This window comes from Echinops telfairi, unplaced genomic scaffold (genome assembly GCF_000313985.2).
Source record: "Echinops telfairi isolate 266 unplaced genomic scaffold, ASM31398v2 ScPeMD7_7416;HRSCAF=8454, whole genome shotgun sequence".
NCBI lineage: Eukaryota > Metazoa > Chordata > Mammalia > Afrosoricida > Tenrecidae > Echinops > Echinops telfairi.
Window position 1 is genome coordinate 289,353 of NW_022111316.1, and position 13,554 is coordinate 302,906.

The 13,554-nt window shown below is 55.5% G+C and overlaps 1 protein-coding gene and 1 long non-coding RNA gene across 2 annotated transcripts in view; one reads left to right on the top strand and one right to left on the bottom strand.

The window, feature by feature from the left end:
• Positions 1-11,544, bottom strand: part of FADS2 (fatty acid desaturase 2) — a 31,978-nt gene extending 20,434 nt beyond the window's left edge. Inside the window, exon 1 of the mRNA XM_004714937.2 lies at positions 11,298-11,544. Within this exon, the coding sequence (XP_004714994.1) occupies positions 11,298-11,504 (207 nt within the window). The 5' untranslated portion in view covers positions 11,505-11,544. The remainder of the gene's footprint in view (positions 1-11,297) is intronic.
• LOC123522484 lies at positions 10,033-13,285 on the top strand. The gene is made up of 2 exons (XR_006680746.1): positions 10,033-10,182; positions 12,833-13,285. It is a non-coding gene; the product is annotated as an uncharacterized LOC123522484 (long non-coding RNA).
• The last annotated feature ends 269 nt before the right edge of the window (positions 13,286-13,554 follow it).

Below are 13,554 nucleotides of genomic sequence, written 5' to 3' on the forward strand. Positions count from 1 at the left end.
GGAGCATTAACCCGGGACAAAGTTCAGCAAGATTCGGAGAGAAAAAGGAAGGGAGGCAGGAAGCAGGTGGGAGGCGTGGGGGTGCCCTGTGGGGATGACAATGGATGCAGGGATGGTTGACCATGAGTGAAACTGATGATCCGCTGTCAACTTGCAACCGACCTACAGTAGAATGCATGACTCAAAACCAACCCAGAAACATTTCACATGCGTGCACATCCACCACCCGCACGGAAAGAGGGGAAAAGCCAACGTGGCTCCATAGTAAGATGAGTGGATCTGGGTGGGGGCTATCGAGGTGTTCATTGATTCTTTCCACTTTTCTAAATGCTCAGAAAATTTCCACACTCACACACACACAGAGTAAAACGCCGTCATGAAATTCCTCTGACCCAGCCTACACCAAGATACTTCTCAAAGGTAACGGCCAGTCTTCTCCTGTCTCCTTACCACATCCCGGTCTTCAGGTCCATGGTCTTTGTTCTGCCTGTGTCTAGAAGACACGTACAAAGCCATGCTTTGTGCAGAGGAAAAGTCCCCCCACCCCACCCCCACCCCCGCTGCTGGTTACTTTGTTTCCATTTTTTAAGCGTGTCTTCCCCTCAAGAAATCCCAACTCACTGCCACCACATCGATTAGGCGATCCTACAGGACAGGGTAGAACTGCCCCTGTGGGTTTCCGAGACTGTAACTCTTTATGGGAGTAGAAAGCCTGGTCTTTCTCCCGAGAAGCAGCTGGTGGTTTTGAACTGCCTTCCCTGCAGTCAGCAGGCCAAGGCATAGCCCACTATGCCACCAGGGCTCCACTCTGTTCCCCTAGGGCCTTTTTTGTCAGCTCCGAGGACAAACCGGGGATTCCCAGCTCTCAGGGACTCAGCATGATGCACCCATGCAGTCCCAGTCTCTCCTACAAAGTACAGACCCACCCATCTTGGAAAGCCCAGTGGATGCTTCCAAATGCAGGGCCCAGGGCTGGCCTGCCAACGTCTGCTCGTTGGTTCCCCGCGTGTCGGATGACAAGGTGTGTGCTCAAAGGGGGAAGTCTGGTAAGAACTGCTGTGTCAGATAACAAAACCACCCCCCATGGCCTGCCGGTGAGGTATAAACCGATAGCCTGCCTTCTCCCAGCCCCTCAGGTCCAGGTCCCCCTTCTGAGGCACCCCCTTCTTGGCGGGGGGCCTAGAGGAGGAGACGGGTGGATCCTTGTCCCCCTGTCCTTAGCAGACAGACTCTCAATCAGGACTGGAGGGCACTCAGCCTTTTCACAGGCCAGGTGTGTGGCCCACAGGGAGCCAGGAGCGCTGCCACACGGGAAGCCCCAACACCTTCCCACACAGGTGAAGAATCGGAAGCTCAGAAAGTGGGTTGGGTTGGTGGGATGGAACCAAGCAGACAAGTTGAAGTTCAGACTCCAGGGATCACTCTTCATCATGTGCCGGATTCCTCCCACACAGATGTGCGCCCCAATCTCACCCCAGAGAGGCATTCCCCAACCACCCCCCCCTGAAATGGTGGCTGTTAACTGCTACCAAGCGGGGCCCTCGACTCACGGTGCCCCCACGCACAGTGGGGGTGAAACTTCGCCAGGTCCTGGGCTATCCCCGTGACCAGTGACAGCTGGGACGGGTGAGACCCATGGGGCTTTCTGTGCCGGATTTCCACGGGATAGATCACTAGGCCTTTCTTCCTCTCTACCTTCGTCTGGAAGGTCCTCTGAAACCCGGTGGGCATCAAGCCTCCTGACAGAAAGGCGGCTGGTGGCCGTGCATGCAGGGCATCACCTGTTTTCTCTTCAGAGCCATTATCATCACGCTGGAAGACAGGATTTGTTCTCCACTCTCTTGTTGGACTTAAGCTCCGGAGGGGAAAGCCAGGTGGGTCTTCCTCGCTTTAAGGACCCCAGTGCCTACCAGGACGTAACAAGAGAACTCGGAGCAGAAGGGCGGGGACAGACTCAACTGTACAGCCCCCGACCCCCGGGAGCCTCGTCTGGACCCCTCTCCTGAAGTGTTCACACCCGCCAGCGTCTGCTTTGGAAACATCAGCATTCTTGCCTTCTCCAAATGTGCTGCTTCACCTAGGGACTAGGAGTTGAGATCACGTAGGTTAGATTGGCCGTGGAATGGAGCACTTCGCACGCATAACCCTATAGAGCTTCACCAAACACTGGTGGGTGGTGTTAACCAAAAGCCGTACTCACTGTCCTGAGCCGATTTCGACCCATAACGATCCTATAGAAGACCCTATTGGGCAGGGTAGTGCCCCTGTGAGTTTCTGAGACTGCAAATCTTTACAGGGGTGGAAAGCCCCACCTTTCTCCCAAGGAGCAGCTAGGGGCTTTGAACTACTCGCCTTGGGGTCAGCAGCCCCAAGGGTTGGCGGTAGTGTTAGGTGCTGTCTTGCCCATGCTGACACACAGCGGGCGACCCCATGTGTTTGACTAGAACTGCCCCAGAGGGTCTCCTAGGCTGCAATCTTTAAGGAGAGGAGTCCTGCTGGCATAGCAGGTAGAGCACTGAGGTGCTAACAGAAGGCCGGCGGTTCAAACCCTCAAGCTGCTCCTCAGGAGAAAAATGAGACGAGTCTGCTTCCGTTTCAGTTTTATAGCCTCAGAACCCCTCCAGTCCTGCTCTCCCGCCCTAGGGGCTGCCGAGTCGGTTTAGATGTGTAGGGTGTCTGGACTACCAGGTCTTTCTCTTGCAGAGCTGATGGGTGGGGTTCAAGCCGCCAGCCTTTCTGTTAACAGTGAGCGCATAACCACGGCACCACACGGTCACATGATCCAGCCAAGGGAGATGACGCTGCTGCCCAGAATTATGCTTGAGTCATACAGAGACCCCCCTCACCCCAGTGACCCCCCCCTCACTTCAGTGACCCCCCTCCTCCCAGCGCAGCTCCCGTGGCACCAGTCGGGCAGCTTCCGGTCCCATCACTGTTGGCCCACAGAAGGTCCAGGGCAGGCCTCGGGGCAGCATGGATCAACCCTGATGTTGATCTTGGAATGAGAACTCGGAACAAGCCCCCTTCTTGGGTGGCTGGGAGAGCAGCCAGCAGGCTTTTCCAAGAGGGGCCTGGGGCGTGGGTCAGGGGAATTTTCTTGGAGGGGCAGACAGGTGGAGGGTAGAAAGCAGAGGGTAGGGAGGGGTGGGGGGAGGGTGGTCAGGCAGCAGGAGGGTGAGTCCTAATACCCAGGTTCCTAAGAAGCAGACACCATACTCACTACGTGTCCACTTGGGGAAACAGTCCCTGCCCCTTGCAATGGAACCCCAGGCACCCCGGGCACTGAGCACCTGATGCCCCCAGGGCTAGGCGAGGCTGTTCGCTAAGGACTCGCAAGGGTGTTTAGGAGCCAGCTGGGAGTCTGAGGACCAAGTGCTTACAGGCGGTGGGGAGGCAAAGGAGAGCTCCCTGCTCACCACTGACCCCTAAGTGTATGCATTGATTTAAATGGGTGTCACCTCTGGTAGAAAAAGGAGACCTTGGTGGAGTAGTGGTTCCATGTTGGGCTGCTAACCACAAGGTCAGCAGTTCAAGACCACCTGCAGAATCTCAGGGGGAAGACGGGGCTTTCTCCCCCATAAAGAGTGACAGTCTCAGAAACCGTAAAGGGGGGCTATGAGTCAGCATCAACTCGATGGCACTGAGTTTTTGTTTCGTCTGCTTTTGGCAGAAAAACCCCCGATACCAAAGGCCCATGACCCCCGTTGGCTAAGTAGAACCTTCGCAAGCCTGGGACCTCCCCACCCCGGCCCAACATTTGGACCCTGGATTTTAAAGGTCACCAGTTCCGAGAATGAGGATGGCAACAAATGTACAAAGGTGCTTGACACATTGGATGGCTGGATGGATTGTGATAAGAGTTGTACGAGCCCCCAATAAAATGATTACTAAAAAAGATCGCCAGTTCCTCTTCCCCGGACACCCCAAGACCATGAACAGCTAAGGAGTAGTCGTCACGAGCCGGGTATTAGCTCAGGGGCTTTCCACTCCACCGGGTGAAGAGTCCAGCGCCAAGAAGACAGAAGGTGGTACAGCGCCCCTTGAAGGAAGTCCCCGGCAGAGCGCCTGTGTTATCTTCGCTGGTGGGGGAGGGCCTGATCTTGCCCGGAGTTTGCTGTTAACTGGCTGGTAAGCTTCTTCTGGTTCCTTCTTTGTAACCTGTGAGTCTCCATGTCAGCGTCTTAGCCACTTTTCCGGCCACTGTCTCTTCAGCGTTCCACTTTGTCTTCAGAGAGTTCAGCCTCTCCACAGCAGCGTTGTTGGAGAACCCTCAAGCCTAGCCCCAGCGCTCCATTCATGCGCACAGAGGGAGCTGTGGGTCCCCCAGCAAACTTCCGTCCTCAACCATGCTTTCTTCAGGGGAGGGGCGACTGGGCCCCGAGACCATTTCGACCTTATTTTTTAAATTATTTTATTGAGGGCTCGTACATTTCTTATCACAGTCCATACATACATCCACTGAGTCAAGCACCTATGTACACCCGTTGCCCTCATCAATCTCAAAACATTTGCTCTCCACTTTAGCCCTCAATATCGTTTGCTCATTTTCCCCCTCGACCTTATTTTTGTCCCCTGTACCCCGGCCTTTGGCTGCCCTTCAAAGAAGGCCACCCACATCTATCTCAAAGGTGACTTCTATCTGTGGGGCCCCATGAGGAGCAGGGAGGGAACGGAATCCACTCAGATCAAACAGGACTCAGAGGATGACTGACTATCTTGCTTCAGGTACCATGGCAGCTGGGCTGTGAACCACAAGGTCAGCAGTTCAAAACCACAAACCACAATGAGAGGCCAGAGAAAAGATGTAGTGTGTCTCGCAGGGCACCACGGCGCCTCCTGGGGCAGCCGGTTACAACACCTTCCCCTGGCTTCTGTTACCAGTGGTGAGGGGACAGAGAACCAGCCGCACCCAGCCACCTGATTCCTGATCACCCAACAGCCCAGCCAGCAGATCGAGACTGAGAAAGAGCAGAGGTGGGGTTGTGACTCCCTATAGGACCAGAGGGGCAGGCAGTGCTAGGACACATAGTGAGCCAAAGGCTAAGCCTGGGCTTCTGCGTGTTCACCCACTAATCTGAGCTCAAACAAGTTCATTGTTTTAATCTGCCGTGGACAGTTGCCACACATTCTTTTGTTCACAACAGGGATAAACAAGCTTGCTCTCCGCTGTTCCTGGACACCCCGTGTCTGTCGAGGGCCGTACATTTGAGGAAGCTTTGACCCTGTCTGGAAAGGCGTCATGGGGTTGGGAGCGAGGCAGCGGCCAGCCAGACCTAGAAGTGGAGTCTTGGACATGGTGGCAAAAGGGGTCATCATGAGAAGGCAAACACAGGCCAGCCGGGGCTAACCTTGCTGATTGAGGACTCAGACATTGAAAACAGGGAGCCCACGACCAAGTCCCCTGGGAGGGAAAGCAGCAGTGGGGGCAGGTGCACTGTGCTCTGCAAACCAAGAGCCCCCGAGAGGGTCCCCACTGACAGATGGGGACACCCAGAAGGCAACCTGGGGCTGAAGAGGTCATCGCCAGAACCTGACTCTGCAGGTGCTACTTGCCACCATCGGGTCACAGAGCCGATGGCAGGGATGCTGGGCTCGGCAGGGCCCCCCACGGTGGTGTCCAGCGAAAGTGGCCCCACAGAGTAGTCAGAGCTGCCCTCTAAACTGTGGGGGACAAGGGCTTCAGGTACAGCACACACCTAGCATGGCTTGTCTGGGCTCTCACAGAGCTGGGACGGACCCCTAATCGCTGTGCTAGAATCACCCTGGCTTCCCTGCCCAGTGGGTGAAGGACGGAGCTTGTCCATCTCCAGCCTGTGGGCCTCTCCCGGGAGCCGCAGGCTGAGAAAGGAAGTGTGACCCTAACTTGGTTACATCGGGCGGTGCAAGAGGACAAGGCAGCAGACAGCATCGTAGCGGGAGGCATGTGGAGGCAGAGGCTCCAGATTCAGGTCCCAGCTTGAGAGCAGCCACCCCACTATTTGGGAGTCACTGCGGAGTAATGTTACGCATCGGGCAGCTAACAGCGAGGTCAGCAGTTCAAAACTGCCAGCCGCTCACACAGAAAACGATAAGGCTTTCTACTCCAGTACAGTGGCGGTCACGGAAACCCACAGGAGCAGTTCTGCCCTGTCCTACGGGGTCACCGTGAGTTGGAATCGACTTGATGGCAGTGAGTTTGTTTTGTGTGTGTGTGTGAATTATTCATCTCTGCACACAAGGCCCAGCTCCCAGCCATAGAGACGCCCATAAATGTTTGATGAATGGTTGAGGAGCAGGGCAAGTCCCGATGGGGAAAGTTCTGCAGTGGTGAAGCACTCTTGGGACGTGGGTGACGGTTCTTCTTAAAGACAAGAGAAACAGCAGAAAAGCGAGAGGGAGGGGAGAAGAAGGCAGGCAGGAGAGACTCGGTGGTAAAGACCTTGGTTTAAATCTGAGCCCACAGTTGGGCCAAGGCTTTCACACAGCGATGGGAGACCTCAGAGAGCTGGTTTGAAGACGAAGGCGCCTGGCAAAGCTGGACAATGAATGTGGGAGACCACAGAGGGGTGCTTCTGGATGATGGTGGTGGCGAGGCCGCAAGAAACCTAGCAACGAGCATCGTGAGGGTGGTGCAGGACCAGGCAGGGTTTCGCTCTGCTGTGCACAGGGTCCCTACGAGGCAGAACCGGCCCAATGGACCTCGAGGGGTCCTGTGAGTTGTCAACATTGAGCAAGGTCACTATCACAGGCAAGACCAAGTTCTAACTAATGCAGAAGGGTTCAATGCCAACTGCTCTGCCCCTTCTTGAAAGGGGCAGGTCCTGACTGCTGAAGTTCTTTCTTCCTCATAGTTAAGAAAACCCCCCACTGGGCCCTTGAATAGTCCTAAGAATCACTTCCCCAGCCTCTGGCTTCTCCTTCCTGCTAAAATGTTCCCCAGGGTAATTCCCTCCTAATAAGGCCCTGGTGCTCAGTCTGTCTAGGTCCCCAAACACCCAGTGTCTCTTGATTCCGAGCCTGTTCCTGTCTCTCTCCAAGTTCTCTCCTCGTTGTTCTCTATGGTTTTTCCCACCTGGTCCCAAATTCACGGCCATCGAGTCCGTTCTGACTGACAGTCACCCTGTAGGACGGAGTAGAACTGCCCTGTGGGTTTCTGAGACGTCAACTCTGGACGGGAGGAGAAAACCTCATGTGTCTTCCGAGGAGCAGCTGGTGGCTTGGACCTGCTGACACAGCGGTTAGCAGCCCAGTGCTAACAACTATGCCGCCTGGGTCCCTAGATGGTTAAAAGAAGGACTACAGAAAGGGAGACCGAGTCAAGGCAAACCCAACAGCACAGCCCAAGGAAGAAGACAATGCTCAGAAACTGATGAGAGCGACGATTGTGCAAGTCTTCTGGAGACAACGGGTTGACGCGGAGGACGTGCCAATAAAACTGCTTTAAAGGTTATGGAAATAGGGCAACCTGTTGGGAAGTTTGATTTGTGGAACACCAAAAAGGATGATCGACTCAGTCAACCCGCACCTCAATCTTGATAAAAAAAAACTTAAAAGAAAAAAAGCAAACCAAGAAGGAAACCCAGTAGCAGCCTCATCGTAGTAGTGTCCGTCCGTCACACCTGTACCTCACACCTGTACCGTCGTCACACCTGTATCTCCTCCGTGCCAATGGCAACACTGACTCATAGCCTCCTGCTGTGGGTCCTTGAAGCTGTAACTGTTTATGGGAAGAGAAAGTCCAGCCTTTCTCCCGTAGAGCTGCTGGTGGTTTTGAACTGGTGGCCATGGGGATCGCAGCCTGATTCGTAACCACTACACCACGAGGTCTCCTTGGGGACAGAAAGGGTCTGAATGTCCAATAACAGATGGTATAGAACAGAGATATGGTTTCTTCCCATTTCAATTCTTCCAGTTCCTCTTGCCTTCTTAGTCTAAAGCCGTTGCCGTCTAAGGGATTCGGACTCAGCGGGGACTCGTGTGTCAGAACAGAACTGGACACCACAGGCTTTCCAACAACGGATTTCTCCTAAGTCCATCGCCTGGTCTTTCTACTACGGCGCTTGGGGTGGGGTCGAACTGCCAACTTTTCAGTGAGCAGTGAGGACCCCTCGTTTGCCCGAGGTCCCCACACAGCATGTATCTTTTGGTTAGCAGCCTGATGTGTGGCCCACGACACAAGCAGGGCTGACGAGATAAAAAGGGGCAGCAGAGGTCCGGGTGGTGCAGTGGTTGGCGCCTGACTGCTAAACAACAGGTCTCGGAACCCACCGGCCGCTGAAAGATGTGGCCATGACGTAGTTAGGTTAAAAGGTAGTCTCTAATCATGTGATCTCTCTTTTGACCCATTTTAGAACTGTTTCAGCTTAAAAAAAAAAATGAAGAGGAAATACACATGGATTAAGCCCCTGGTGAATTCTCTGGCCATGGAGCGGGGATGGGAATAGGGTTACTACCATGCAGAATGCACTGTGGGCTGTGGCAGTCACAGTTAGGCTAAAATTTAGCCCTATCATTTAATCTCCCTTACGAGCCACTGAAACTTGTTCTAGTTTTTAATATCTCCTTTTTGGTTGAAGTTCTAATCTGTTTTACTAGGCTTTAAAAATGTTTTTCTGTGTATGAAATCTAGGATTGATAAATCTAGAAGCAGTAACTGGATGAATGGTTCCTTGGGGGTTGGGGGCTTGAGGAGTTCATAAAGATGAATGGAAGAATGAAGAATGTTCTAAAACTGATCGGGGGGATGATTGTACAACTCTCCTTGATGTAACCGAAGTATATAGAATTGTATGCTACATGAATTATTTGCCAATAAAACTGTAAGATATGACAAAATAATAATTTATAAATTATCAAGGGCTCATGAGGGAGGGGGAAAATGAGGACCTAATGCCGGGGGCTTAAGTGGAGAGGAAATGTTTTGAGAACGATGAGGGCAATGAATGTACAAATGTGCTTTACACAATTGATGTATGTATGGATTGCGATAAGAGTTGTATGAGCCCCTAATAAAACGATTTAAAAAAAAACCGTAGGCAGAAAAAAGGAAGATGTGCCTGTCAGCTTCCATACTGATTATTTACAGCCTTAGAAAAGTCATGACTTACAGGGCAGTTTTGCTCACACCCTATAGTCTCTATGAGTTGGGGGTCTATTCAATGATAGTGGGTTGTTTGCTTTTTGGATTTTATTTGGTGTGTGTGTGTGTGTGTGTGTGAGAGAGAGAGAGAGAGAGAGAGAGAGAGAGAGAACACTCCATGGATGAGCCCGGGGGCCAGCTGTTGGTCCTCAGTTCCAGGACTTCCTACTCTGGCTCCTTCCCCACCTTCTTACAGGGCAGCAAATATCAAGATGCCAGATTAACAATCAACGAGAGTCATGCAGACAGTGGCTGGGGCAAGGACAGAAGTCAAAAGAAGCTAAAACACTGTTCCGTGTTTAGCTCAATGAGAAAACAGAGGCTGGGGGCACCCTGGCAGTCAGATGGGATGGATCTGGGCACTGGTTTTAAAAGGAACTCGCATTGTTCCGTTCAGGCAAGTCCTGAGAATACCTTGAAGAAAGGGGAGATCATCGGTCGCCCTCATTTAAACGATCAAGTTCCAAGTCAACGGCAGGCAGGCCGAGTCCCACACTGGAAAACTCAGTTGCTTTAAGGCGATGGATTCTTCAGGCCAACCCATCACCTTTGATTTCTGCTTTTGGGAAAGGCTGGCCCGGGGCAGGCATCTTCTAGAACGCTATGACATCACTAACCCACCTGCGCAAACCCAGCAACACAGGAGGGCTGAAAAGACGCCAAATCTTTTTTATTGGGACTTAACCCTTCCCACTGCCTCCCTGGGTGGCCCGAGCACTGGGTGGATGGCGGTGTTAGTCTACTCTGCAGTGCCTCTGAAGAAAGGCCGGGCGACCTTTCCGAAAACATCTGCCACCGAGAAGCCCTCTGGCAGGGCGGTGCTACTCGAGTCCCCAAGGGGCGGTCACGGGTGGGAATCAACTTGACAGTCTCTGGTTACCCGTGCCCAATCTCCTTACGGGTTTGTGGGAAGGCGGCATCTGCAAGGCAAGTGAGCGATAATCCGAATCCATCTAAATAAAGGTTGGCCTCGGCCGCCGCCGGATGGTATAAAGCGGTGTTCACAATCCAGTAAGAGGACCAGCTGTTGTAGAGGATCGAGCTGACCAGCTACTAAAACTTGGGTAAGCCTAGACCGTGCTCTCCATTTCCTGGTTGGCCTCCCTAGAGGAGATGGGGTAAATGGAGCGACCCACCCGCCCAAAGAGACTCCTTCGCGGCTAAGGCTCACAAAGGGGCCAGCGCACTAGACCTCCAGGCGGAGTGATCTTCCTTAGGAGTTTGTCCCTTCCGTCAGCCCACCGCTCCAGCTAGTTCCCAGCTCCCGGCCACCAAGGGAAGCCCCCTTCTTTCCCCTCCACCCACGGGAGTCCATGGGGCTCCGCATGCACCTAGAAGAAATGGTGCAATGGCGGGGCCCCCATTTGGAGCGCACCAGCGGCGGAGCGGCGGAGCCGCGGCCCCGGGGCTCACTCCTCCCGGAGCGCTGGCGGCGGAAAGGGCGTTCCCGGCCGGGTTTAGCGGCTCCGGGTCCTGGAGGAAAATGTCCGGGAGTAACTCCGGGGACAGCTGCGACCGTTCCCAAAGCGGGACGGTGCAGCTAAATTCACCAGCTTGAACTGGGTTTGGCAAATTCTTCCACCAGGTCCCCTAGAAGGCCGGCCTTCGGGGGTCGCCCCGGGCCAGTGTTTCGGAGCGTGGGAACAGGCAGCCCCTTTCCCAGGCAGCCACGGCGGACCTTCTGCAGACAAGAGTCCAAGCAGGGGCGAGCCTCGACCCCGGGGTTCGCGGGAGAGCGCAGGACGCGCGCCCAGTCCCACACCTGGCTGCCTCGGGCCCGGCTCCTGCCTTTGGCGCCCGAGGCGGCCATCTTCCAGCGGGGACGCGCCCAAAACCCGAGAGGCCGAGGGCCCCTCGGGGAACGCGCTTCCCCTCCCTCCTTCCAAGGCGCGGCAGAGGGTGGCGGCGCGCGCCGTAACTCCAGCTAGGTTCCCCGCCGCGACTCTGCCCCCACGGAGTGCCAAACGGGCAAGGAGGGCCCTACCCCCGAAAGACCCAGTAGTCCCGGGAGAGGAGTGCACGTGGGTGCAGGCGCAACGGACACGTTTTCCTTCCCTGCCGGATGCCCAGAGCTCCCGGTCAGCGCCGGCGAGCTGGTTGGTTGGCGCCCAGGAGCATCAGGGCGCCCGACTCCCAGCGGGAGCCCAGAAGGGTGGGAGGGGAGCGTCCAGACCCTTACCGTAGCATCTTCCCCCGCGTAGTGCCCGATGACCCGTTGGCCCCCCGGGTGCCGGCTGGACCATTTGGTGATGTTGTAGACCTTGCGGTCGACCACGAGCCACCTGTCGGTGCGCAGGTTATGCTTCTGAATCTCCTCCCAGCTGAAGGTGGGAATGGGCGCCTCGCGCTCCGGGGCCCCCTCGCCCTGGTTGCCCCCCTTCCCCATGCTGCCTGCCGAGCGGGACGCCCCTGCGCTGCGACCTCGCGGCACCAGCAGCCCCTCCTGCCCGAGTGTGCAGACGGGGCCCGGCTCGCTTTCAGCTTTTGTTTTCTCCTACTCCGCCTCCCCCCCACGCCCCCCAGCCCGCACGCCTCCCCCGGAGGCTCCTCAGTCTCCCGCCCGCGCCGAAACCCAGGCTTCCCAGTGCCCCCTCGCGCTCCCCTCCCCTCTGGCCCGCCCCGATGGACTTTTGCCTCCAGTAAAACTCCGGTGGCTCAGCCGCCCCCCTCCCCCCCTTCGCGCCCCTCCCCGTCCGGGGCTCCGCATCCTCCCGCGTTCCCCGCCGCCCAGGTTTCCACAGTGATCAGCAGAGCGCCTGCACCAATCCGGGCGCATCCCCCCGCCTGCCATTGGCCCAGGAGGATCTTTCGAAGGCCAGCGGGCTGGAGCTGCGGGTCCCCGGCTCCCCCGCCCTCCCGCCCGCGTGGACTCGGCCCTGGAGCAAGGCCGGCTACGTGTCCAGCCGCCTCCCTCCCCTGCCGTAGCCCGGGGCGTCCCGGAGATGCCACCCCACCCCCACCCCGCCAAGCTCCCATCCCCACCCAGAGCTGGGGGCCGCACAGGGGCGTCCGGCCGAGCAATGCGCGCGCTCCGGGCGCAGGCGCGCGCGCCCCTCGTTCCTGCTCTGGCACCTGATGCCCGCACAAAGGGGGCTTCGGGCGCGCGGCCCCGAAGGGCTGGGGGCGTGGAGTCTCGGGGCGCCTCTCAGCTTCCGACTCCCGCCGGGAGGGACGGCCCACCGCGGCCTGGTGGAACCGGGACTTTGCGCTCTGTCCATTTCTCGCGCCGCCGGCTGCAGCCTCCCTGAATAACCAAGCCGCCCTCAGACCCTGCCAGACTTCAAACCCTGAAATCAGGCAATCTTAGAAACACACGCCCAACCTCGCCCTGCTGCCTCCAGCTAGGTGTCCAGAGTGGGTGGGGTACAAGGTTCCGAAAGGGGGTTTTATCTGGAAGCAAGCAGTTGAGCACGGGGGAAGAAAGAACAAGCACTAAAAAGGTTAGTGTTAGGCAGAAACGGGGACTGGTGGGGCAGTGCGCAAGAACTCCCGATGACGGCCTTTAAAGCCCTGATGCAGGCGAATGGCAGCTCCAGGTGGCATCGCTACATTGTTACTGTGCTACTAACTGCCCACCTTGCAAAACAGCCAAGTCGCAATGGAAAATTCCCCAGCTACTCCCTCCCCGAGACCCAGGCTAGAAAACTCTCCACCTGAACCTCACCTGGGAGCTCTGAAATAAACCTTTTAAACGATTTTCTCTCTCTTGCCCAGTCCCCGACGAGCTGTGCCGATGATGTGTTCAAGATTTCGGTCCCACCTGTAACCCACCGCCATGGCTGAGGAAGGCACCAATGCTTCAGGTGTCACGGACGTCAACCCTGCTTTCTAAGAGGTGCTGAAGACCGCCCTCATCCACGGGGCCTAGCACGTGGAAAATGCGAAGCAGACAAGCGCCAGGCCCATCTTTGTGGGCTTGCATCCAATCGTGATGAGCCTCAACACCACACCGACCTCCTTAAGGTTCATGACAAGAAACTAGGAGAATGGGCAGTTTGATAGAGAAGGAAAACTTGATAGAGAAGGAAAATTCTTGAAAGTGGTCGCTTGTAGTTGTGTGGTTGTTAAGGACCATGGCAAAGAATCTCAAGCCAAGGATGTTATTGAAGAATACTTTAAATGCAAAAATGACTTTGCGAATTGTTTTAATAAAACAAAACCAAACTATTTTCTCCCTTTACCTTCTTTCTCTTTTTTAGTCACCAAACTACCTTACAGGTAGCCATTCAAAACCACCAGCCACTCCTTGGGAGAAAGATGAGGTTTTCTAAAGATTTAGCTTCCAATAAAGGTTTCTCGGAAACCCATATGGTATAGGGGCAATTTGAGACCCGGTCTTGGTTTGCTATGAGTCAAAATCAACAGCTTGGTGGCAGTGAAAGTGTCTCCCCACCCCCACTCTATCCCCAGGGCTGAGGAATAAGTGGAGGAACTGG